Here is a 27,782-nt window from a genome sequence, read left to right as displayed (position 1 = left end):
GTTCAGTGACTGTTTCAGGAACTAGCTGAAGATAAAGTTAGATTGTAATCTTGAGAATAATCTTGAGAAACAGGGAGTTACCCCCTTGTGAGTATCATTGGTACTTTTGGAATACTGTTTCAGGAACTAGTTGATTATAATCTTGAGAATAATCTTGAAAAACAGGGAGTTGCCCCCTTGTGATCATCACTGGATTTTCAGAATTTTCTATGATGCCCTCCCTACTCCCTTTGGATTACTGACCTGTGGTTTCTTCCCTTAAAAACCCCTTCTCCCAGTGACTCAGGGTCGAACTCCTCCCCTGGGTGGGTTATGAGTCTCTGCCCCAGTGCACTGGCTCCTGTCAATAAAGCTCCTGTGATTGCAGCAAGGATGTCTCTCTTGAGTTACTGGGCGGGGGGGGGGGGGGGGTCGTGTTATCCCGAGACTTGGATGAGAGTCTCCCCACACCTCTTTCAATGAGAAGAGATGCCCTGTCCAAAGGTGTGTAAGTAATGCAGGTGTATAATAATAAAAAATAAAGATAAACAATAAAGATGTATAATGTCTTCAATTCCCCTTGATTGGTTCTGAGACCCAAGGCTTCTGCTCTGGTCATTGTGGGCATCCCATAGTTCTCTTGGGTCGTGTCACCTCTATAGGACTCCAAATACCCAAGGTGCTGGCACAGAATACTCATTCTACACATGTAACATAGAAGTCATTGTGGAGATGCCCAGCTTGTCTTACCAGGACATCCATGGCCCACCTCAAGATTCTGAGTGTTTCTCACTTAGGGGGACATCACATAGCCCTTCTTTCCTGGGTCTTGCCCATTTCAAAGAAAGTGCAGCCTTAAAAGGCAGGGCCTTTCTCTCGGAACAGTTTGAGCTTCTGCTTTCACTACCCTCCCATCTGCTTGTCTGCCACCACCATTTCAAGGTAATTCTTTTTTCAAGTATGAACAATTATCTGTTCTTACTTTTTCCTCCCCACATGTCAACTTTCTCTGTTCTCGGCGGAAGCAGTGACCCCCCAACCTTGACGGCACACATGGATATTTCAGCAAAAGTGCAAAGGTCCCTTCACAACCTCAACCACAAAGAAATCCAAATTGCACAGGGCACAATTAACTCTCTTCCTAAAATGTTTCAGGCAAGTCTACCTGAGGTGAAGCTTGGCAATCTCTGTCCTAATCGGTTATGATTGGAATGCGACTTTGGTAGAGTCACATTCCTGCTTTGGGAAGGAGGAAGGGTGGGCAATAGAGTCCCCTTATCTGTTTATATGGAGGAAAGAAAACGAGAGGCAAATATCAAGCCAACAAATTAAAACAAACAGCAAATATCTTTTCAGAATCATCAGGCCTTCTAAGTCGGTATTTAGATACCCCAACATGTAAGTCTTGCTGTGTCTTTTCTTAGTTGATATTTGATAAATTATTCCTTATACCTGTAATAAACATATTCTATTCTCTACAGTTTGCATGGGAATTCCAGTTTTACAGATTGACTAATTCTTTACAACTCTCATACATGTTTGTAATATATTTATGTTATATCTGTCTCCCTTCTGCTCCCCTCAAAGTCCTTCCCATTTACTTCATGTCCTCTTCTCATTTTGGATAATGTGTTGAATCTATTGTGAAGGAATTTTTTTTAGACTAAAGTGTGTCTATGGGATTCTGACTCATTTCATCACTACAATTCTATCACCTCTTCTTAAATCAACTCCACTAACCTACCCCCATGCTGACAGACGGCTCACAATACAAACTGTACGCCTTCTGAAGCAAACACGTGCGTATCCTCGACAGCTATGGATAATTCACAGTGTCATCCTATCCAGCTGCGGAATGTTCTCTCCACCTCACCTGGCACACAATTCTACGTGGAAAATACCAACATCTTATATTTGGAAATTAAGGGTATATCATCAACCTTGTGCTTAGACATACTCTAGAAAACTGTCCTAAAATTCCAACTGTTCCTCACAAGGCATTTATGGGCTTGCCAAACCTTGCTTCATTATAAGGTGCTCAATTCTAAGCATTAATTTAATAGACTTTAATATCAGTCTGTAAGCTTCATCAGAATATTTCAAACACGCGCTTCTTTCAAGGGTTCTCCTGCACCAATATTAAGAAAACAAACATCTTTTCAGTGAGGTAATTGAAGTCACACGGGGTGTTGGTTATCTCACTATCTTTATGTCTTACCCTCACAGGAAGTTTTTGGCATAAACACGAATGTTTGCCCAGTCCTGCCAAGCACCTGTCCTACCGCCACGCGCTTCTGCTGTAAAGCACAAGAATCTCTTTAAAGCTCCCTGCGTCTCTAATGATAACATCTTAGCAAACAGCCAAAGCATGAGGAGTTTAGCTGGGGAGAAATGAAAGTCAGAAGCCAACAAATCCATCTGTCGACCATTTCAAAAATGGAAGGAGTTCTCAGGAAGGAAAAGTCTCTCCCCGACACACCAATCTAAGCCCCCCAGCCTTTCAAGATTCATAAAGGGGTCACTAAGGAACTGCAGACGGGAGAGAAAGCGCTCTAGACTGACACAACTTTCAAGGCAAACACCTCCCACTGGGTCAAAAGCCAAATGTGTTACAGTTCATTCTTCAAACATGCCAGAGAAAATTGCTGAGGAGACTTACGTAGAATACATAGTGTTAGACAGCCCTGAGTCTCCAGGAGTAAAGATTGAGCTACACTTTCAAGATCTAGATGGCTTGTCTCAATGTGAAACACTGAGTGCGTTGTCGCCCAATAGGTAGGTAGATAGGTAGGTGTTAGCCTCTACCTCCCAAGTGCAGAGACTAGCAATGTGCTCCTCTAAACCTGGTTCTGCACAGTGCTTGCGATAGGGCCCCAGGTTCCATGCATGTCAGCAGAACACTCTACTAACAGAGACGCAGGTGCTTGTGACAGGGCCCCAGGTTCTATGCATGTCAGGGGAGCGCTCTACTAACAGAGACCCAGGTGCTTGAGACAGGGTCCCAGGTTCTACTCATGTCAGAGGTGCGCTGTACTAACAGAGACCCAGGCCCATGTCTCTTTCAAATCTCAACAAGAAAAAATAATGAATAAAAGCAAATGGACTCTTGTCTGGTATCTGTTTCCTGTTTGACTTCTCTTCCCCAGGACCAGCATGGCATCTGCTGTCCCATGTGTCCGCTTCTGAGAGGCCTGTTGGCAGAAGCTATTCTGGGCAGGTGGTGTAGGGCCCTTCTGCTATATTTGTTAAGGAGTAAAGATCAAAGAGCGTTTAACGTCCAGGAACCTTTACTCCCTCCTCGCCACTGAAGATAGGCTGGTTTGACAAATGGAGTATTCTGGTGGTAAACAAGAGCTTTCTCAATGTGAGGTTGGTCCCTCATTAGCCATGAACTCTGTGGGTGCATGGACCATTTCCCCTAATCTAGGTGACTATATTTCCTAACTCACGGCAGACAGTGACTGCATATTGACTTTGTCAGGTAATGAATGCATGAATCAACCAATCAGTTGAACAAATCACCAAATCTGTTGTATATACTTTAGACTAACTATTGGCTGCATGAAATTTTTCAGTCTACTGATATCCCCATTCAATCTGAACTAAATACTTAGTGAGCGATGCTTGAGTCCTGCATGGAATACACAGAAAAGAAAGATAAACGGATATGGTTTTTAACACACTAGAAAACCAATAGTGAAGAACAACAGTAGGTAACTGACCCAGGATGGAGACTATAGTGATCTTTGGAATCAGGACTGTCAATAACAAAGTTGGTATCAAACTCCTAGGACAACAACAGATGCATTTAAGCCTGGCAATTTCTCCAGTAAATTCTCATCTGGAAATGAGACGCGTGTGTGTGTGTGTGTGTGTGTGTGTGTGTGTGTGTGTGTGTGTACGTGTGTGTGTGTGTGTGCATGTGTATCTGTGGTAGAGATCTACCACGTATCTTGTCTGTCACATCGGCCAGTCACTACTAAGGGAAGAAGTCCGCCTCGTCAATAAGTGAACGTCAAATATTGGGTGGAGATAGGTTCCATCTTGAGGAATAAAGACTATATTTACTCTCTTGCAAGGGAGCTCCCAGTGTTCAGGGGACTTGGTTTACTGTGAAAGTATTTGTCAGAGGCCCCTGAATTAGACTAGAGAAGAAAGAAGAATCAAAAGGATGTCTCTTAGCTCTCCCCTCCCACCTAAGTGTCCCATTATAACATCCTAAGTAATCCAGCCACCCTATGTGAACACGCCAGTTAATTCCTGTAGCTCCCTCTGGCTTGCAAAAATAAAAATAATTAGTGTTCTTTCTTGGAAATCAAGGGCCCTTTTTCTAATGACTGTCTGCTGGAACCTCCCTCATAATATGCAATGCAATAAACTTAATCTTAAAAATGTGTTTTATTTTTCAGTTCTGACTCTTGAATCCGGGTTTCACATGCTAAACAAGCTCTCGGCTGCTGATCTGCATCCTATACCCTATTTGCTTTCTGAACCATCTTCCCAATTACTTCCTCAATGGCTGTAGTCGAACGACTTAGAGAGAGAGTCTTTGGAGCCAAGAGCAATTGTGTCGAGAATCAAGTATCAGTCAGCTTACAGAGACCATTAGCAGAGTTACCAAATACATCTGATTCTCTACCAGAAGACACCACAGGGCAGAACTCCTGCTTCCCTTTGTGGCCAGAAGTTTCAGTTCCAGCTCATCTGTGAGCTGAGATCAGTATCACCTCTTGGGGAGCATTTCATAGTTCCAGGGAACACCCCATTCCCCCTCCCCCATTCTCTTTCCTCCAGTTTTAATCACAGTAACTACCCCATTAATTTGAACCCCAAAGCGATGTTAAGCAGAGTTCTCTTGTTGATCAGCAATGGATAAACAGGAGTGTGAGGTGAGGGTGACATTGTGAAATTTCTTGTGCTTAGGCCTATCTCTTACAGCACAGTATCCTCTCCTGGCTGGTCTAAGTGTTGCAGTAACAATTTTCATATACATTAGACTTTACTAATATTCATGAATTGTGAGATGTGAGCAAGATTTTATGGCTGAGGGTTTCTGAAGTGGGAAGGTCATCCATGGTCCATTACTTTAATATGTTCATTCACTCAGCAAGTATTCAAGTATTCACTGAGCATCACTGTCCGTGTCGGGCGATGTTGTAGGTGGTCAAGACAGAATGGAAAGCAAAAAAAAAATCATTTATATGAGAAGCATACTTTGCATGATGCTCTCATGCTCAGGGGACTGAATTCAGATGTTATGATGGGAGGAAGGCACAGGATTTACATTGCTCAGCGGAAGCCTCATTTCTAAGCTGAGATTTCAACAAGACCAAGTTCCCTGCCCAGACCCAAGATGAAGATATTTCCAAGATCATCCAAGAGCGGAATGACAGCCCACAGAGAAACAAACTCATTGGGAGAAAAGACAAGATGAAGGTAAAAACCCTACAATAGTGGGAGGAGAGTTAGAGGCAGAAAGGATAAAATCACCATCCTATGTTGAAATATAAAGATCAGATTGTATTTTCTGTGTACTGAGATATACTAGAGAGTTCTGGGTGCACTTGTATAGTTTCAGTTCATAAAAATATGTGGAGCTGGGGAGATGATTCAATGGTCAAGGGCGCTTGCCGCTCTTCCAGAGAATCAGAGTTTGCTTCCTAACACTCTAGGACAATCAGCTCACAAACACATTTAACTCCAGCTCCACGGTGTGGCAATGGGAGGCCCAATGCTCCTTCTGCCCCACCCCCTACGAAGAACGGCATCTAGTGGAATAGTAGAGAAAGGCAATTCTGCTTGCGTGGTATAGCTACATAAGGAAGTGAACAGAGCTGGGACAGTGTGTCAAGACTGAGTCAACAAGACTTGAGAGACTGAAAGTACAGGTACCATCAGCCCCCACTCCCAGGGAGGAAAAGGAATCAGGTGCAGCCCTCAGACACCTATCTGTAAAAACTGGGCAGATGAAACAGTTGTTGACAGGTTTTAAAACACGGAAGAGATGGAAGGACATGAAGAACTTTGCTGTACAAATATCAGGAGGACCTGACTTGGATGACAGATGGGATGTGTGATTCAGAAACTAGGAGAAAGATAGGAGGTAGGAGTCGAATCTCAAAGACGCTGCACTCAAGATCATAAAGTTGATGAAGGTGTATACATGCTCCATCAATATGGACACGCATATGTACACACACATGCATATATGCACAAAGAAATACAATAGAACGACAAACTAGGTACATGACAAGTAGGTGCCTCTCACACAGAGGCAGGTCCTCTGACCACAGAACTGCAGGCTGGCCAGTGTTTAGGAGAGAAAGAAGAGATGAAAAACTGACAATAAGTAAACATTCACCAAATATTACTAAACTGGCTCCCAATGCCCAATATCTGACCACTAAATGCACCTACCACCCTTCTCAATCTAATGATTATCTATCATGATATTTTCCCATATGCAGAAAAAAATAAACATTTCATTCTGATGGCAAGAGAATAGTATGACAAGTCCTATTTTTAGAACTATTATCTCTTGGTCCCTCAGTGTTACCACAGGCAACTGGGACTTCAATTTCAATGCACACACCTGTTGATGTATGTTCACACATGCAGGCACAGATACTGGCTGTGGAAATCAATTATGTAAATAATATTGCTTTCATTATTATTCTTTCTCAAAAGATGATATTGAAGTAAGGTAGGGGGGAGATGCTGTAGGTAAGTTGTGGGACTCTATGCCTGAGGACATAACGGGAGGACATAAGGATAGCACAGAGCAAGAGCGACTTGGCAAAGCAGCTGCTGGTCTTAATGCTCACCCGTACAAGAGAAGTCATCCACACGGATGTATCCTGGGATGCAGTCACAGCGGTACAATCCCGGCAGGTTGACACACACTGTGTTGGCATGACAGTAGTGCATCTTAGCTGCACACTCGTCGATATCTGAAAAAAGAAGAAACACAGTTACGGCAAGTGGAGCAATCAAGTCAGAGTATAATTACCCTGTAAGGGAACTGTGAAAGGTGAATGCCCACTGATGTCAGCAGGAAAAGCAAGATGCACTCAATTCAAACACTTCGGTGCAAAACCAGCTGGTGCTCTGGACCCCATTCTGGGTTATAAGTGTTCTGGGAAAATGCATGGTGAGGTACCACAGCTGAGAACACAAGAAGGGGGAAGACAAAATCAATTGCTAATTTCTTACCATGTACGAAACTCTATTTAATATAATTCACCAATTAAGGAGCTCTGTATCCACCAAGCTGAGGCCTATTAATATGTGTTGGGAATCCACAGGACATGGTGTGGCTCTCATGAGGTCAAGGAATCCAGTCGCTCTCTGCTTATGTATCTTACGGAGATATGTTTTAATCCATCTGTTAGCAAGTGATGCTGCAACCGTTTCCTCCACACTCTACCCTAGATTTAAGACAGCAGCTGCTCTTGGATGTGAACTCAGACTTCCACGCTCTGACACTGGGGTTGTGCACCAGGTGGTGGGATAACGGGATGACTCAACAGAAGAGCATATTGTCTTTGGGATGGAGGTCACAGTGTCACCTGTTGCCTATCGTAGTTCCCAATGAAGATTAAAATGCCTTATAACAGTAAACACAGTCTGTCTTCTCTAGAGGTGTTTTCAAAAATGATTTATGCTCATTTTGTTCGAACTATTGTTACATAACTGTTTACGGGGTTGTAAAATCAGCACAGGAGTCCACGACAAAAAACCTGAGGTTTAGTTTGGAGTCTGATAGTTACTAATGGAGACTTGCATTTGGCACTCTGAACCTACATGCCCTCCTCAGCTTGCCTATGAGCAGCTCTGACCCTAAGGCTTTGTTTCATCCAAGGTATTGACTAGCTTGACTCGAATGTAACTCCATGATTGAAGTGTATGCATCACCTCTATCTTAAAGTCTAGAAAATGGAAATCCCAGGAAGTTAAATTATCTGCCTGAGTCACTGCATTTAACATGCGACACATGGGATTTGAACTTGTATGTGTCTTATTAGCTATGATGTCAGCTGAAAGGACCTTCAAGTCAAAAAAAGTCAAATTCAGTTTTTTCAATAAGATAATTATGGTCATCCTAATATCTTAATTTATAGAGAACAGAAAAAAATGGCTATCCTGAGTCACTAGAAAACTCATTTATCTGTTTATTTTTTTAGAAAGAAAAGTAGTTTGATTTATTTCCCAATAAAACACAGTGGAATAACATTAAACTCTCTTTTCAGTCCTAAAGGGCTGTCAAGCTATAAATAAGAATTACTGTTGGGTAATTGAGGTCTTGGGAGGACAGGCACAGTTAACAAGACTCCCATAACCTTGGTGTGAGAACAAAGCACCAAAACTCAATGAAAGAACGCAAGCAGCCAACAACTTCCTGTGTGCCTGTCTGTGTCTCCAGGGATGTTCCGGGAACCTCACTTACAGCAGGAATCTTGACAGAGGAAAGGAATCGTGGCACCAGCTCCGCACCTCTTTCATGCCTGTGTGGGCAACTAGGCCTCAGAGAGAGAGCCTGACACACTGTTTTGAAAGTGTCCTAGCTTGTGTCATTATCACTATGGTAAACTCTACAACCAGAGAAACTTGGGGAGGGAAGAGCCTATTTGGCTTACACTTCCACGTTACTGTTCATCATCAAAGGAAGGCAGGACAGGAGCTCAAACAGGGCAGGAACTGGAGGCAGGAGCTGATGCAGAGGCCATGGAGGAGCGCTGCCTACTGGCTTGCTGCTCATGGCTTTCTCAGTCTGCTTCCTTATAGACTCTAGGACTACCCACAATGGGTTAGGCCCTCCCCCATCAGGAAAATGTCCGACCAACTTTCCTACAGCCAGATCTTCTGGTGGAATTTTCTCAGTTGAGTTTCCTTCTTTCAGATAATTATAGCTTGTGTCAAGTTGATATAAAGCTAGCTTAGTTATTGTTCATGGAAAGTCTTTAGTGTGACCATAGGAAGTGGTAGATAACCCACTGGAAGTGAAAAGACTGTAAGAGAAGCCAGGTATTAAGGAAGGTTTCGGTGCTGACATTTTTCCTGAGAGTTTTCCTATTTCAGGACACAGCAGGATCACACTTCCCCATCCTCATCTCATTTAAGCATGGCTACATGACTGCAGACGAATCCTGAGGGGAAGACTATCCTTGTGGGTAGAATAGTATAGAAAGTCAGCATCTGCCTCCACATCTGTATCAGAGCCAGCATCTGCCTCCACATCTGTATCAGAGCCAGCATCTGCCTCTACATCTGCTTGTTGCTACCTTAGAAACCATGGAAACATAGACACAGATTTTCTCTCAGCGAGAGCCCCTGAGTTACAAGCAGGTCGTCAGCAGGCATTACTAAAGCATTGCACCTTGCAGAAATACGGCTTCGCTGAGATACATCCTTGAGCCTTCTCTGACTAGGACAATGTGTTACCTCAAAGAAGGAGATTATGAAAGTGGATCTTAAAAGATGAATACGGCTTTATCTGGTAAGGAATGGGGTAAGTATTCCAGAGGGGAAACTATAGAAGAAACCCTTTAAGTCTCTGTGGAGTTAGAAATGGAGAGAATCATTGAACTATGACTTCTAAGCCAGCTGTGGTGGTGATGTTGGTAGTGTATGCTGAAGAGGTGAAGACAGGAAGGTCGTGAGTTTGAAGTCAGCCTGAGCTACATCCTTGGGAGCTGGAGATAAATGTTAAGAAAGCATACCTTTCTCATAAAGAACCAGAGTTTGGTGTCCAGCACACCAACGTGGTTGTGTATAACCACTGTAACTCCAGCTTCAGCGGATCCTAAGCCCTCTTCTGACCTCTACACTCATATGTAGAGCTTCACTCATACGCTCATAGGCTCCATCCCACTTTTTTATTTAAAGGATTTAAGTTTACCTTCTTATTTAGCTTCTCTAGGATCACGAACTATAGGCTCAATGTCCTTTGTTTATGGCTAGAATCCACTAATGAGTGAGGACACACCATATTCCTCTTTTTGGGTCTGGGTTACCTCACTCAGTAAAGTGTTTTCTATTTCCATCCATTTGCATGCAAAATTCAAGATGTCATTGTTTTTTACCGCTGAGTAGAACTCTAATGTGTATTTGTGCCAAACCTTCTTTATCCATTCTTCCATTGAGGGGCACCTAGGTTGTTTCCAGGTTCTGGCTATTACAAATAGTGCTGCTATGAACATAGTTGAACAAATGCTTTTGTAGTATGATTGGACATCTCTTGGGTATATTCCCAAGAATGTTATTGCTGGATCCTGAGGTAGGTTGACTCCAAGTTTCCTGAGAAGCCGCCACACTGATTTCCGAAGTGGTTGCACAAGTTTGCGTTCCCATCAGCAATGGATGAGTGTTCCCCTCACTCCACATCCTCTTCAGTATAAGCTATCATTGGTGTTTTTGATTTTAGTCATTTTGACAGGTGTAAGACGGTATCTCGAAGTTGTTTTGATTTGCATTTCCCTGATTGCTAAGGAAGTTGAACATTACCTTAAGTATCTTTTGGCCATTTGAACTTCTTCTGTTGAGAATTCTCTGTCAGAGACCCACATTGGAGCACTGGACTGAGCTCCCAAGGTTCAGATGAAGAGCAGAAGGAGGGAGAACATGAGCAAGAAAGTCAGGACCACACTGAGATGGTGTGACTGATCTAATGGGAGCTCACCAAGGCCAGCTGGACTGGGACTGGACGAGCATGTGATCAGACCGGACTCTCTGAATGTGGCTGACAATGGGGGCTGACTGATAAGCCAATGATAATGGCACTGGGTTTTGATTCTACTGCATGTACTGGCTTTTTGGGAGCCTAGTCTGTTTGGATGCACACCTTCCTAGACCGAAATGGAGAGGGGAGGACCTTGAACTTTCCACAGGGCAGGGCACACTGACTTCTCTTAGGACTGGAGAGCGAGGGGGAAAGGGAAGGTGGGGGAGTGGGAGGAAAATGCAAGGCGGTGGAAATTTTAAATAAATAAATAGAAAAAAATGGATTTAAATAGTTAAAAAGAAAACATGAATTAGTTTTTACTGAGCTCTGTGGCAGAATAATGAGGAAATTGTCACCTTGGACCTCACAGCCTATGAAACTGACTTTTACCAAAGACATGAAACCTTCTAACAAAGTATTTCACATAGTCTGAGAGGGTCACAGAAGGAGACTCTGTATGCAGAAAGGTATTCTGGGGAGTTCTGTTTCGTCTGACCCTTGAAGTGTAAGTGAAACAGAGAAATGGTACACCACATGGCAGCGGGTGTTCGAGGAGCCGGTTCCAAGACGCTTTGCCTATCGGAAATTGGGCCGGAAAGAAATGGAAGCTCAGGCCAGCTCCCGCCAGACCTCTCGGCCCAGACGAAGGAGCTTGGACTTGAGTCGGGGCAGTGACATGATCCAATTTCTGCTTTTAAAACATCACTCCAGCTGTAGGAAAGAGAATTGATTGCAGTAGGCCAAGCCGAGGGCTAAATCACGTTGGTATTTTGCTCACAGCCACACCGGAGTCCGTCTCACTCTGCTGGGATGCCCAACCATTCTTCAAGATGAGAAACTAGTCAGGACCTGCCTTCGAGGCGATTCAATCTTCACCCATGGCCACAGCTGACAGCTAGGCTGCTGAATGCAGTGAGCACCAGCCACCTTCAAGGATGCCCCTCAGCTCCTTCCAAGGGAGACCCCAGCTCTTTTCCCTCAGGCCACTGTGGTAGAATACTATTTTAAAAGGGCAAAGATGTGTTACATTTGTTTCTGCTGCCTTGGTTAACTATGTAAACATTTGTTTCATTTGTGTTAATTAGATATAATTAATCTGGGCTCAGAGAGGCGGAGTTAGCATCTGGTTGACAGGAAGAAGCAAGGAGGAGCTAGGTATGTTTGTTTTTTCTTTTTTTTTTTTTTTAGTTGGGGTGGTGTGGAAGAGAGTGACTTCAAGGACACCAGCAAAGAAAGTTAGTTGCTATTTTTTTTTCTTTTTTAAATCTATTTTTTAATTTTTTTTAAAAAAGAAAACAAACTATCTTTTTTATCTTACATACTAATCCCAGTTTCTACTCCCTCCCATCCTCCCATTTCCTCCACCTACCCCCACCACATTGCTTTAGGGAAGATCTAAGGCCCTCCCTACTATTTCTAGGCTGAACAAGCTATCCATCCAAAGAGAATAGGTTCCCAAAAAGCCAGGACAAGCAATACTGAAAGCCAGTTGCTATTCTAACTCTCTGCCTTTTGAGTTTTATTAGACTGAAAGAGATTTAGATAAAACTAGCTTTAGGGGCAGCAACAGAGTCCTTGTCTGAGGGGAACAGAATTCCCCCCAGGCTACAGTTTTAGCAGCCCTGCCCAGGCTGTCAGCAGTTTAAAGCACAGACCTGGTGTAAGGAAGGGGCAGCAGCAAGCGTCCTCCTCCTTGCATCCTCTGGGTCTGAAGGAGTTATTTGTCTATGGCCTGCTCACCTTGATTCAAACAGACCAAGCTGTCTTCTTCACAGGCACCTAAGGCTTTGAGTAAAAGTATTTCCAGAACAACAGAGAAGGCGGTGGTGATGAAATCATAGAGAGAAATTCTCACAAAAATTTAATCCAACCCTTGTTCTCTAGAAGTCATTCCAAGTTTGTGACCTGGCTTTTCAGCTGCTCAGGGAAGTGTCTGACAGTAGACTTGTTTTTTGCTTTTAGGTCATGCCTGTAATTTTAGTTTCTGCGTGCCTAAAAAGTCCAGGCTACCAGCCTAGAAAGATAGCACCAAAGGAAAGCTGAAAAAAACATTAGAAAGTCAAACTGGGATCTTTCTGTTGTTGTTTTTAGAAACAGGGTTCCGCTGTGGCTTTGGAGCCTGTCTTGAAACTAGCTCTTGTAGAGCAGGCTGGCCTCGAACTCACAGAGATCTGCCTGCCTCTGCCTCCCAAGTACTGGGATTAAAGGCGTGTGCCACCACCTACAGCCTGGCAAACTGTGACAATTATCTTTTGTTTAGCTTTCATTGAACCACCACCTGTAGGAGGCACATGGTGGGACAGGGAGAGGGGAGAGGAAGGAAAAGAAATGGGGTTGCCCAGCTGAGTCCCTGGAAGAGAGGGAGGAGGTAGCAACTTCTTCAGTGTCAGGTCTGTGATGGGGGTGGAACAGTGACAGCTTTGTCAAGATAAAGGTTGCCTCTCTCCCTCCACAGGGAAAGGCAGAACAGCGTACAATTTCAATAGGACTCAAGAGTGCTTCAGAAAGAAAATCTGATTAAAAAGAGAATCAAAACAGAATTAACATCTTCAAAGAGCTGGGCTACCCAGAGAAAACAACCTCTCGAAATAGCTGAGATTTTTATAAACTTTCTCCCCCGACAACTGAGATTTTTAAAGTGAACCTAGGACAAACACTGCACTTTGTCATTTTGTTCACAGAGCAAAGGGCTATACAAGGTAACAAATAGTTAGAAAAATGGAAGAACACAGCACAAAAATAAGGTACGGGTCAAAAGAATGAGCCACTATTGATGTGGGAGAATTATCTGTATTCTGTCAATCATGTATTTTAATAAAACGCTGATTGGCCAGGCAGGCAGTATAGGCAGGAAAGCCAGACAGGAAGTAGAGGTGGAGCAAAGAGACTGGGAGTATTCCGGAAGCAGAAGCTCCCTCCGCCATTCCTGCGCAGACCACCGAAGAGGCAGCATGTAACTTGCCCAGCTGAGAAAGGTACCGAGCCATTATGGCTAACGTAGATAAGAATAATGGGTTAAGATAAGTCATAAGAACTAATAAGTAGCCTGACCTAAGGGGCCAATCAGTTTATAATCTTATGGAGTCTTGTGTGTGATTTTCCTTGGGGTATGCCGGTTGTGGGGTACCGGGCGGGACAGATACCCCAACAAGCCAGCCCCTCATGTTACACACTATTCAAGGAGAAAATGTATGGACACCAAACAGGAACCAGGAAGGATTCTTACAGGAATAATAGCATGTTCTGCCTGAGCTTGTCAAAGTGCTCTGCCTGAAGAAGAAAATTCTGTAACAGTGGCCTCTCTCAAAGTAATGCTCACTCCGGAGACAGGAAGGAAGGAAAGGCTGAGCCCGTGGGGCCCCCATGAGGGTCTTGATCACACCCAAATCCAGGCTCCAGCTAAAGGACCAATTCTGTCCTGAGAAGATGCTGAGTGGAACCCTAATTAACTTGCCATCTGCTGAGATTTGGGGGAACACTGAGGTGAGCTACACAGTCCCACGACTGCTGAAATGAGGGCCAGCCCCCCACAGGTGGCGAACAACAATGTCTCTTGTTTGTACATAGAAGGCGTCATGCTCAGCACCCCCAAGGGGAGCATCTCAGCACCCGCCTCACCCACTTGACCACGCTAGCAAGTAGGTACCACATGTCAAGATAAGTAAACCGTGGCTTAGAGGGTATTACAGCACTTAGCCAAAGCACAAAATCAGTGGACCTTAAAACCTGGATTTGGACGCAAGTAATTCAGTTCGAAAGGGCATTTCCATCGGCGGCTCCTAACTCTTTCTTGAATTTCAACCCAGTGACCTTCTGCGTGGCTGCTCCCCCTGTGATGCGCACAGGAACAGACAGCTCTCCACATCTGTGTCCACGGCCCACACTGCCATGACATCTGTTCTGGTGTCGTTCTCTCCACTGATACAGCACGGCCAACCCAAGCACCACAGTTTCCTTGGCTCCTTTAAATCACATCCTAAGATTTCCACACTCTAAGCTCAGGGTCCCAAGACTCCCAAAAGGCAGGTGTGGCCTCTGCCACCTTGAACCTGTTTCTTCATATAGCTCCTCCTTTAGTTACCCCTCTCGGAGTCGCCAGAGACTTAGAAATCAGCAGAATGCCCAGGGATGTATACGAAGCCTTGCTGCAGTATATTTTGGCTCCAGTAGAATGGAGCTCGAATTGGGATTCATTCATATAAATTGCTTGTCGTCTTTGAAATATTAGAGTTCATCTTCTCTTGGTCTTTTGAGGTAATGAAAACACATGATTTATGTCCCTAGGATGGTGAAGTGGTTTGTTTTCATTTTTTTAAAAATGTATACTTATAGACTTCCAAATGAAACTTGATGTGACATAATGGTTCTTCACACACCACCAGCCTCCATCTACAGGGTTTCAGAGCAAACCCCGACCAACACAAACTGGGATCGCTGTCATTAAGTTATAGCGCAAATGAAAATTAGCTTATGGTACAGGGTCTAGGTAGCACACGGAAGTGCGTTGCAATGATTCTTCTTAATAAAATATGATCCATGCAGACTCATTAGGTAAGGCTTTCCTAGGAAAGAAAAAGCAACCAAGAGAGCTAAACTCAGAGATGGGGCTTGGGGAGAACAAAGGAAGGAAGACCATGCCACTGGTGTTTGTTTTTTTTTTTAATTTTATTGGTTTTTTTTAATATTTATTTATTTATTATGTATACAATATTCTGTGTGTATGTCTGCAGGCCAGAAGAGGACACCAGACCTCATTACTGATGGTTGTGAGCCACCATGTGGTTGCTGGGAATTGAACTCAGGACCTTTGGAAGAGCAGACAATGCTCTTAACCACTGAGCCATCTCTCCAGCCCCAAATATTTATTTATTTATTATGTATACAATATTCTGTCTGTGTGTATGCCTACAGGCCAGAAGAGGGCACCAGACCCCATTACAGATAGTTGTGAGCCATTATGAGTTGCTGGGAATTGAATTTAGGACCTTTGGAAGAACAGGCAATGCTCTTAATCTCTGAGCCATCTCTCCAGCCCCCGCCACTGGGGGGGCTGAATCATGCTCTGACCCCGGACTCTGGGCATCGTCTCTCATTCCCTCTATGTCCTCCACACACAGACTTGAGTATCACCTTTGAAGTCCTCGGAATTTTAGGCGAGGTCCGCATGACATCAAGAAGCACACATAGTCATGTTCTGCTCACAGTGAAGCAGACATTGGCTTGTTGGTCAAACGTTGCATTCTGTTCTTGCTTTGTTAAAATGTCCTCGGTGCTGAGGATGGAAGAAGCGTGTCACATGTCCATCTATGTCACATGGAACACTAATTTCAGTTTCTGCATGTGTGGCACGTGTCAGAGCACGGAGCCACCCTGGCACCACCCCTGGCTTTTCTGAGTCACCTGTGCTCTGGACAAGTCACATTCCCTGAGACAGTAGATCCTGTAAAGTGGGGAAACTGGACCCAACACCTTGGAAAGACCCACTGGCTCTACTGCCCTTGACGGTTTCGGCTACTTCTATCCGTTCATCTTATGTGCTGCCTCTGGAGCAGCCCCTGGGCCACCTTCTCCCCTTGCAAGAGGAGCGTGTGGACATCCTAAGTGTCCTTCCAAGACAGCAGTCCTGAAGGTCACTATCCAGGTGGCCAGAGCCCTTGCCGTGGCCCCGTCAGCTGCACTGGGCCCTTCACACATTCGCAGTCCCAGACAGGCTCTCTGCGGACTGTTAGGATAACCCGGAGGGCAACTGTACCAGACAGATCTGGCTGTGCAGCGAGCAAGACACTGGAAACCCGGCAGTGGCGGCCAGCTGGCTGGCGTTTTAGAACCAGCTCTCCTTCCCTTTCCATATGGGCCATATTTACATTGTTTTTTTTTTTTTTTAAAGTTTATGCAATCTCTAAATTGAAACTATTAAACATTCAGCAGTGGGTTAGAGCACTGCAAATCCTCTGTAAGCTGCTGTGGCGTTGACGGCTGCCTGTCACTGCCATTCATCCAAATTAATAGAATTCCGAGTCCTGATATGAACTGAGGCTTTAGATGATTATGATATATCAACAGTACGCTCAGCGACTGCCGCTAATGTACCAGCTGGTGGGGATGCTAATGTGTGTGGAGATGTGGGCGCCATGCCTGTGCCTGTACTTTTACTGGAGGCCTAAAACTAATTTTAAAATCATATTTTAGGCTTAGTTTTTAAAACCTAAGGAGGAAGACAAAACGTGGACTGTTCTATGCTTTCTCATGTGAGAAACAGAACAAGGCCTGGATTTGAGCATTGGCACTATCGAGAGAGGGGGCAGGGAGTGCTAAAGGGATGGTGGAGATGGGGTCCCACAGGCACAGACATGATCGCTCTCATCGGTGCTGGAAGCAGAATCAAAGGTCACGGCCTTTGTATTCCAAAACTGGCACTTTATACAATGTTCCATTTGTCTTTAGTCATGGGCTGAGGTCTAGCTGAGTCGGTAGAGTGCTTGGCTAGCATGCACAAAGCTGTGGGTTTGAGCCCCAGCACTGCATAAGCAGAGGCTGGTGATCACTCCTGTAATCCTAGCATCATTTGGGACACTGTCTGAAAAGAAAAAAATATTCTCTCCCATTTGTCTGTAATTACAGTTTCTTCCTAAATCAAGGGGGAAACCATCTAATGCTTACAGAGTGTAGAGCTATAAACAAATGTTCATAGATGCCAGGTATAAGACTCTGTGTGTGTGTGTGTGTGTACAAAATGTGTCCTTTCCACAAAGAAACACCTTCTACATGATAAACAGAAATGCTGGCAAAGCTCCCCACTGACCTCCATGACGGGACTGCCTAAGTACAGGCGCACCTGTAGAGGACTCATGGGAAGGAATCCATTCAGCACTCACAGATCTACCTGGTACAGGTTAGCGCCATCTTCAGTGACGGATTAGGGACTAGAGGCACAGCAAACTGTCAGAGGTCACGTAGGTCAGAGCAGACCCGCATGTGAGGCTTTGGACACAGGCCACACAGCTCTGCACTGAATGCTAGGGTCTCTCATCAAAGATGGGCCAAAGCTCTTATCTTCCTACATGACTCAGAAGTGATGGCATGTTACATCTTCAGGCATTGGTTCTGCTTCTCCTTGGGACATTTCCAGCCGCCCAAAATGTATCTGCCAATGTGACTCAACTCACAGACTCCAGCCTCAAGGGGGCGGGGAGGGGATAGGGAAGGACAGGGAGAAGAGGGTGAAGGGGAGAGAAAATTAGTAATAAAAAGATAGGAAGGGGCGAGGAGAAGGAAGGAAAATGGCTTTTATCCAAGACCATAGCTAATTGTTGTGAAGAGATCTGTGACCCCAAATTCACATGTTCAAGTTCTAACCCCCAGCATGATGATGTCTACAGATTAAGGCAATTAGGGCTCCATACAAGTGAAAGAATATGGGCTTCGTCTTGTGTGCTGACCATCTTAGGAAGAGACCCTGGGTAGGTGGTAGCTGTTGTCTTCTGTCTGAAGCTGAGCTGGTCAGCTGCCTGTAAGCCAGAAAGAGAACCCTCACCAGAGTCTCCCCATGCTAGGACTCAGATCTCAGACTGCAAACCCCCCAAAAGCAAGAAAACATCCTGGGATTGCTAGCTCCCCAGTCCTCAGTGTTCCGTTGTGGCTCCATATTTCTCTGCTGCCTATGGAAACGGATTTTTGCATCAAGTTCTACCGTGTGTGTCAGGCGAACATGTTGCCAGCTAGATCAAATATCTTCAGGTTTAAACTCCAAGGGACATTTTGGTCTTCCCATAATTGATAAAGAAATCCTCTTACTCCATAGCATTTAAACTGTTTGTTTTTCATCCTGCTGGGCTCAATTTCAGAATCAAACGCTGTTGTAAAGTCCCATTTTTCGCTTTAGTTGTTGGGAATCCCAGCATACCAATTGCCACCTAAATCTGAGCAAGCACACTCCATGACATTCTGCCTACCCTGGCACTTCTGATCTTCAAGGATGCCCATAAACTGACGTTAGTTGTCTGTGAGGAGAGAGACACGTGGGGTGAAGACTGATTAATCCAGTCTCTGTTTTAGGCTGGACCACAGCCTGTCTGAACCCATTGGTGCTGAACGTCCACTTCAGATGATGGCGACAATGAACAAGACCAAGCTTTCCCCAAAAAAGAGGCAAGTGAGATGTAGTTAGACTACCCTGGACATACAAAAGTAAGAGCAATCTTTTGTCTTTGGTACAGCTGGGAAAGGAAATGCAAAAGCTCTTGGTAGTGGGCCGAACTCCAGAAGCAGTGAATTTTTGGCACGTCGGTGTGACACGTGGGTCTTCAGAAGTTAGACCCATCCAGGAGGGAGGTAGCGCCGTGATGATGGGCTGTGAGCATGCCCCTCAAGGCCTCCAGGTAAAAGGGTAGGCTCAACGCAGAGAAGGGGTTGCGATCTTTGATCACGCCTTGCACCAAGCAGAGGCTTAGCACTCTCATACACTGATTCATTTTGGGTTCATTGCAGCATGGAAATACTATGAGCATCTCTTAATTTATAGGTGCCGGAGAGGTAAACCAGATGGACGGTAACAACCGAGACTTTGAACCTACAGCCCCTACCATTCCCTAACCCTCTGAGAACTACCTTTGTTTCTCTGCTCACCTGCTGTAAACAGTAAACAGCATTTTCCTGTAGCCATGCAACACATTATTTATTTACCCTTTTCATTATGCAACCAAAATAAAGTGCCCAACTTTAGCCTTTTAGAAATAAATAATCCGGGGCTGGAGAAATGTGCCTGGTCATTAGAAGCACAGGTGGCTCTCGCAAAGGACACAGGTTTTGTCCCCAGCACCCATATTGGACTTAAACTGTCTTTAACTTGAGCTCTGGAGATCTGCTGCCCCTCTTCTGCCTCCTCTCATTCTACATGCACATGGTGTAAATACACACGAGGAAACATCACACAGAAGCAAAGATAAATGAAGAAAAACTGAAGGTAAACAAATGATTTGGTGACAGGGGTTTAGCTCTGACTCACAGTGGCGTCAAATTAGTAAGTGACAATATACCTGGTTCCAAATTCCATTTCTGTGGACTGAAGGTGACAGACACAACCCAGGCGAGGAAGTGACACCCCTTTCCCACCCACCCCACCCCCCCCCCCCCGCCGTGTGATGGAAGCCCATCAGCACGATCAAGAAGCAGGCAATCTCCTTCTTGCTCTCCCATAGTTGGGGGGAGGGTGGTACCTTACATAAAACAAGTACCCTAAAATGAAGTCAACATCACTCCTAATTACAAATTCTCATGCATCTAACTGAAATAGGAAAACGGAAGTGTTCAAGCTGATCTGCAAACACCATTAGGTCCAGATACCCATTTATTGCTAAGCAAATGCAAAAATAAATAGAGAAGAAAGAGAAGGCATTGGAACGTAACCAGATTTCTTCAGAAAATACAATCCGAAGGTATGATAGACTGACTACCTTATCCAAAAACCGGAAAATGGGAGAAAAATCTCATGCCTCCGCTTGAACTGCATTCAATGGAAGAACTCTTTCTAAAGTAACAATGGGCAACATTCACACAGCATTTTATAATTAGGATGGTCCTGTATAAGAATTACTGCTCTTGTCATAATAACCCACAGGGAGATTCCCTTTACCATCTCAAGTCTACTAAGGAGAGAGAGTAGAGGAGAGAATAAGCAGCCTGGCTAAGATTACACAGCAGGAAAGGAGGGAGGAAGGACGGCTCTGCCCCGACCTCAAACACCCTGGCCCGCGGCCTGGCTCCCATGCTTGCTACCCCAGTAGGCGCATTCAGGTCCTACTTACTCTGTTTCCTGTAGTTTCATCCCCCAAATGACTACAGAATTTTAGGAGAAGAGAGGTCCCATAGGTGGGGAGCTACTAGGAGATAGGGAATACCAGGTGCTCGGAGATCCCAAAGACTTAGTTGTCCCAAGGCTAGAGGATCCCTGGTGCTGGAAGATTCCAGGAAATGAAGGACTCCTGGGGCTGGGGAAACTGCAGAGGATGAGGACTTAGGGGGATCTTTGGGGCTGGAAGTGGGAAGACTGAGAAGCCAGGGCTTACCTGGTCAAAGTTTCTGTTCAGGATACTGAAAAGGGTTTGAACCAGAGAGTGGTGATGGCTGCTACAGTTGGAGCTGCTGAACTGAACACTTAAGAAGTCCAAATTGGGCCGCGTCTGGGATGCATGCCTGTAACTCTAGAACTCAGGAGACCAAGGAAGGAGGACCCTCATGACCCTCAGATGATCTGGCTCAGAGAGTCAGTATCAGGCCAGCTGGGGATCCATAATAAAACCCTGTCTCATAAATAGGCAAAAGTGGTTCATTTTTATAAATTTATCCTCTTTAAATAGGTAAATGAATAGCATATGAATTTTATATGACTACAGCTGTTTGAACATGAAGACATGGTACTCTCAGCCGCACTTCACAGAAGAAGAAGCTGCAGTGGATCTCAGCCCACATCCCTGCCAAGCCGCCCATTAGTGTCACCTTGAGAACACCACTTAGTGTTTCTGAACCTGGACTTTCATAAGACAAGATTTTTTCATAAGACAAGATTCTTTCACGCCCCATCCCCCCACCCCTGCTGCTCCCATCAGTAACAGCAGAGCTACTGCCTCTTGCTCAGAAAATGGCTTTGCTCTCCCTGCCTGGGTTGTCATTGCTGAGGTGACATGCTAGCATGTACTTGTATGTGTGCGAGCATGTGTGTATATGAGAGAGAGGTGTCTTTTAATGTCTTTCCTCTAAATATTATTTAAAAATTAAAGCTCTGAAGTTTAAAAAATAACAACTTCAGAACTTAAGTCTTTTGAACCTTTTGTAAGAATATAGAAATAAGAAAAGAGTCTTGAATAAATAAAAATCTGATAATAAAAATGGATTGTTCTTCCACCATAGGTAAATGAAACAATTTAGGCAAAAAATAAATCTAAGATGCCACAATGCCATTTGAGAGCATCTTCTGGGGGCTGAAATGATGCTGGGTTCTCACATTTAGATGTACGTTGTGATCTAGTGCACAGATCTGAGAGTGGCTAGTGCGTGCTAGAAGATAACCCCTACACAGGATGGGGGGATGGGAGGAGGCAGTGGGGAAAAAACCAGAGAGAATTGAGAGATTGTGTATTTTCATACGCTATTCTCTGATGTTAGCTGGGAAAAGGCTAGAGCTACAAAATGGTGCAGGGGTCCAGCGGTTCCCTGTCCTCCTCACATGCTCGTGGCCAAGGAAGCCTGCTTTAGTGTGGACTATTTCAGGCAGAGCGAACAGGCCCTTCTGAGAAGCCCCATTAAAATCCTCAATGGTTTTTCCAAGCCTTGCTCTACATTAGCAGCACAGGCTAGGGTCACCTGGGGGTTGTCACCATGGGCTCACCTTGCTCTCAGGAGCTCAGCTGGTCAAGAATGAAGCCAGGTGGGAGGAGTGGAGAAGCGGCAGGCATTGCCACGCCTCCTACGAGATATAGCAAGAGAAATGTAGACAGAGAACACTGGCAGGCTGAAGACACTCTGAAGGAAATATGCCAAGAAAAACTGGAAGGTGACGATGTGCACCAGAGACAGGGCATGCTTCCTGAAAGCTGGGACGAAGGATGGACAGATAAAGGAGAGGGCGAAACATAAGAAGGGGAACCCACTGGAGAAAGGATTTCTGTAAGGAGCTGCCAGGATGTTGCCTTGGCGAGATAGTGCCAGCCAGCCTGGAGGTATACAAATCCTTTGATGTTGCCGTGCAGGCCAGTGTGCTTGGGGCCTTGTTTTGCATTTCAGAGACTTGGTTCCCTGACCTGTCTTGTGGCCTTGGGCCCTAGCAGAATGGCATCAACCAATCAGCATTCGAGCCTCTCACCCTAGAAAAGCAGCTGCCTTTGGGTTTTTCGTTCTCTCTCGTCATCCCGTTTCCCATTCCCCTTTTTAATCAAATGGCTCCAATAAATTGTGATTGAAAAGGATTCTTGATTTTGTGACCGTTCCTTCTTGCTGGACAAGGAGTGCGTGTGGCAGATTTCTACATCAGAACTACCAGCATAAACTCCATTTGGAAGTGAGGCTTTGTTGGCTGCAAGGGGGAACACCAGGAACATGAGCAGTCAGGCCGTAGACACCATGCAAGGACCTAGCTAGGACAGCAACATGTATTTGACATAAAGATGGGTCCATTTCTCCCTGCAGCTTTTATTCTTAGTAAATACGTTAGCATAACATCCAATAATAAATAGCTCTTAAGTCTTTCTATAGTTCTCTCTTTCTGTCTGTCTCTCATTTAAATTTATTTTTCCTCAAATTTCAAATCATTTATATAAGGTATTTGAAGGCATCTATTAATTTTGGGAAGAAGTTGATAAATTATTTGAGTTAATAAATAACAATGAGATGTGCACACTTGCTAAGAGGAGCAATTTATGACCTCTTCATTCATGGATATCTGTGATGGAAAGCATGGGCTAACCTAGAATTGTCAAAATGTGGTGAGCTCGGGGATCACTGATGATTCTTAAATCACCCACTGGACACAGGGTTGAGTTTGACTCTCAGGCGGGCACCAGTGACCACAAGCGGAGCGCACGCAGATGCAAGAAGATATCACGAGCAATGATGTGCACAGATGGAACATGTATAAGAGTGTGGAGCTGGAAGATTCTGTCTGGAGATCGGCCTGCTGGAGGCTGTGATTTTAAGGATCACAGTCAAGGGACGGAAGGTCAAGAGCACAGGAAGTAGACCTGACACGAAGATGACATTAGGCCAAAGGGGAAAGATCTTGCAGCTGAACTCTTGCTCACAATAATAGCACAGATTTTTGTGAAGATGAAGTCCAAGCCATGGGGGTACCAAAGGCCTCAGTGAATGAGGGAGAGGGCAGGAGATCTGTCACGGGTGACGATTAGCTGGGGTGACAGGTACTGTCAGTGAATGGCTGTGACTTCTGAGGAGAAGGGGTGATCCAAGAGGGAAGAATTCCTTGACATAGAGCAAAGCTGACTTTTAAGAAGCTGAGCTGCCTCTGGGTTCCAGAGGGCATCAAGTGTTGAAGTCAAAGCATCCCCTGCTAACAGTTGTGTCCACAAAGGCATTCTGTGGCATATTTGATTGGCAGCCGGGGGGGGGGGGTCCTTTTAGAAAACAATGCAATAGGGACTAAGGAGATGGCTCACTGGATAAAGCACTTACTATGGAAGTACGAGGATCTGAGTTCAGATCCCTCCACACACATCCAAGCCAAGCAGAGTGGTTGGTGCACATCTCTAAAGACAGTGCCAGGGTCAGGAAGGGACGAGCAGGCCTTCGTATCTTGCTGGGCCAGACAGCATACAGACAATAGCGAGAGCTCCAAGCTCAGGGAGAGACCTTGTCTCAGAAACTCACGTGGAGTCATAGAGGCCAAAATCCAACTGAACTCCAGCTTCTGCGTTTATATGCACAGGCAAGCATGCCCGTGCACACATGTATACACATACATGCACAAAACCAAGAGTGCAGCAGCCGTGCCATTCTCGGAAGGCAGCATTCCCTCACACATCATCCTTCTCGCCCTAGTCTATTCTTTCTGGTCCTTCTTGCACTAGTGCTTCCTGGGGCTGGGAGGAGGCTGATATGGATGCCCCATTTATGACAGCATCCAACCGTCCCTCGTTATCAGAACTTCCGCCAGTTAGGAGCCAGTTTTAAACCTGTCACCGCAGAGGAAATCCCTGACAGGGGCTGATAGGCAATGATGCATCTTCCTTTCCTCCCTCACTCCCACTCTCCTTCTCCCATCTCATACACGCAGACAAAATGCTACTTTGTAAAAATACTCTCGCTGAGTGATTTTGAGAATCAGTTTTCCCAAACGTGTTCAATGCCCACAGAGTCTTTAATTTGCCCTTTGTCCTAGGTGGTGACACCACTGAGAAATCAGAAAAACAGGGTGTGTTTCCGACACCCTTCTAGGCTTGCAGTGGGCATCAGTCTTTCGCAGTTCCTATGCTGCTCCTGTTACCAGCCCATTTCACAGAAGGGAAAGACAATGAGACACAGTTCTAGAATGTACTAAGGAGGCTCTACCAACACAAGCCAAGTGCAAAGCCTGTGGTCAGCATTGGAAGCTCACTCTTATGCACCGAGCCATATTCCCAGGTGTCCCTAATCTCCACTTTTCGCTCCTGCTCCGGTACCATCCCTAACCCACCTAACTTCCCAACCTAGTCCACATTGTTGTTTTTTTCTTTGCTCTTATTTTGCTTTTATTAGATTGTTGTGTATTCATTATCCGGGAAGACTATGTGATTTTTTTTTCTTTATTTTACTTTATGTACCAACCAGTTTCCTCTCCCTTTTTTCCTCCTGTTCCTGTCCCACACCTCCCTTCTACCTCCCCTCATCTACTCCTCCTCCATCTCCATTCAGATGGGGTAAGGTCTCCCTAGGGAATCAACAAAGCATGGCTTATCAAGTTGCAGCAGGACCAAACTCTCATTTCTAAATGTTAGACCATGGAATCTTAATATCAGACCTAACCCAAAGTAATAAGAAAACTACTTGGTATATATGTGTAAAAAAAAAAAAAACAAAAAACCAAAAAAAAAAACAAAAAAAACACAGAGCAAGTCATGTAACCTTGGAACATTCTAGAGCACTCGGTGCCATTTCTCATGGCATTTCTTCAACCTGAAATGCCTCCTCACTTGTCTTTCATCTTTCCATCCTGTAGACCCCGCCTTAAGTGACACTCCTGTGCCCATCCCTCAGCCATACATAATACCCCTAACTTAGGTCCAATCTGATACAAGCAGTACCATAACCCCTCGAGTTTTTTGAAGTTAACATCTGGAAAGTTGTAAGTCACATTGTCTTCTCTATGCATATATGTACTGCTCACTGACCATCTTGGTTGATAATATCAGCACATGTAGAGTTCCTAATATCAAATATGTGCTAAATTATACTACTCAAAAAAGAGTGAGTTTGATAATTAGATGCATAGATAATAAACAAAGTATTGCATGAAATCTGTGATCAATAGTGTGTCTAATAAATATCACAACTGAAAGTTCAATCAAGAATGGGCCCTATAAAGACCACTCTACTGGTTGGTCCCTTAGTGAGAATTTCACTTAAAAAAATTACAATTTTTTTCCTGGCTAAAATTGAAAACCACCCTGTAGAAGTCCACTCATTCCCCTCTACACACCAGTGCATGGCATCTTTAGCATTAGAAATCATATGTATCCACTGAGCTCCTTTCCCACAGCCGAGTTCTATAGGCTCAGGTCGTACCAAGCTCAACTAGCTGAAAATTCCTCTAGGTGTACTTCATAATGCTAAGAAAACAGTCTGTAGTCTTCAGCTCAAATCACAGGGGAAGGTCCAGCAAGATGGCTCAGCATGTGCCAGCATTTGTGCCTAAGCCGCACCCTGAATTCAATCCCTGGGACTCAGGTGTGGAAGAAAAGAACCAAAAAAACTCAACTACTCCAAGTTATCCTCTGACCTACACACACACACACACACACACACACACACGCACGCACACCTTGGAAAGTGTCCACACATGAACACGTGCACACATACACACAGTCACACACATTGGAATGTACTTACACACACACACACACACACACACGGAATGTGCCTATACACACAAATGTAAGTGTAAACAAATAAAAACGAACAGCAGGATAAGACCCTAATATGGTGTGTGTTCTAGCTATAGACATCTTTAAACAAGTAGATATTTATCAATAAGGAGATATTTGCCCCCCATGCTGCCTGAGGAAAACTGCGGCCTAGGAAATGGCTCTAGTTTATCAAACACCTGCTATAAAGCACCTGCGTACAGGAGAGAAGAGACACCATTTATCCAAGCCAAACTCTAGCATTTCCCAAGAAGCTGAGGTTTTCTCCTCATTCTGAAAGCCCACTGATACAAAGATTCCCCATCTAAAAAGCATTCATAAATATGTTTGAGGTGAAGGTACAAATCAATGTAATTCTTTCAGAAGTAAACAGGCCAAGAAACCCACAGTCTGAAGCAGATCTCTCCGTGCGGTAGCCATTGCTCCCACCGCTCTTTCCTGTCCTTCCCCCCCAAGTCTCTTCATAAGTTAAGGTCACAGCTGCAAAGCCACAGACTACACCCAGATCTCCCTGACCTCAACAGAAATTCGTTGCCACCAGCAACGCGAATGCTATCATCACCAGACCTGAGAAATCAACCCAGAACAAACAAACAGGGAGAACCAAGCTCTTCCCATTAGTCATGAGCCACGTCATGACTGCTCAGCCTCTTACAGAGGGGTGTTAGCCTCAGTTTTGTGCTGACACTCAGGTCACCAACCACCACAAAGGATGCCATTGAATACGGGGAAGATGAACTAGCCTTTACAAACCCAGCAGAAGACAGTGTTTCTGGGCCATTTAACACACATTTTCCAGCCATTTTTCTTCTTTGTGAGCTTGTTACTGTTTGTGTCTCCCTACACCTTGAACAATAGGAAGTGTCCAAATGGAAACTGAAGCCAATGTCCAGATGAAGGGAGCCGGCTTCTCGACAGACAGACAGTGGTTTATGGAAAGCCCTGCCTCCCCCACCACACACCAGGAGGAACACAGACACTGAGGAAGCCCTCCTGCTGTGGCAGCCCTATTCCAAACCAGAGGCAACTGAGAAATTGTGACCACAATCCAGAACCATCTTGTTCTACCCCTGTAGGAGGTGGCCTACTACAGGAGGGGTGGGATTCCACTTCTACTATGAGATAGGACTCCCTCTTGTGAAGCCTCCCCAACTGTCTGCTCGGTTGCAGTCCCTGGGGGACCGGCATATTCCAAAGACACTCTAGAAGACCCTGGTTCCGAGACTCCACCTTAAAACGCTGGGTGACTAGAGACTGCCTTCCTCTTCCACTCCTAGCTGTACACAGTTTGATACTTTGAAGCTTACAAAAGCAAAAGTGATGGCAGTGGATCCTCACACCTCGAATCGGTAACACTTACTTAGGTTTGCTCCAGCCCCGGCTTTGCTTACTAACACTTACATAATTAGGACTATAAGCAAGCACACTTCCTCTGGGTTGTTTTCATGGTTGTCCCA

The 27,782-nt window shown here is 44.8% G+C and overlaps 1 protein-coding gene across 3 annotated transcripts in view; it reads right to left on the bottom strand.

The window, feature by feature from the left end:
* The window catches only part of Nell1 (neural EGFL like 1), an 822,199-nt gene that overhangs the window by 391,016 nt on the left and 403,401 nt on the right, over positions 1 to 27,782 (bottom strand). For all 3 annotated transcript variants that reach the window (XM_048442384.3, XM_048442394.3, XM_085682700.2), the window contains one exon: positions 6,804 to 6,929. In XM_048442384.3, coding sequence (XP_048298341.2) covers positions 6,804 to 6,929 — 126 coding nt within the window. The remainder of the gene's footprint in view (positions 1 to 6,803; positions 6,930 to 27,782) is intronic.

Source organism: Myodes glareolus, chromosome 24, assembly GCF_982192425.1.
Source record: "Myodes glareolus chromosome 24, mMyoGla1.1, whole genome shotgun sequence".
In the NCBI taxonomy this organism is placed as follows: domain Eukaryota; kingdom Metazoa; phylum Chordata; class Mammalia; order Rodentia; family Cricetidae; genus Myodes; species Myodes glareolus.
This window is presented reverse-complemented; position numbering and strand designations above follow the sequence as displayed.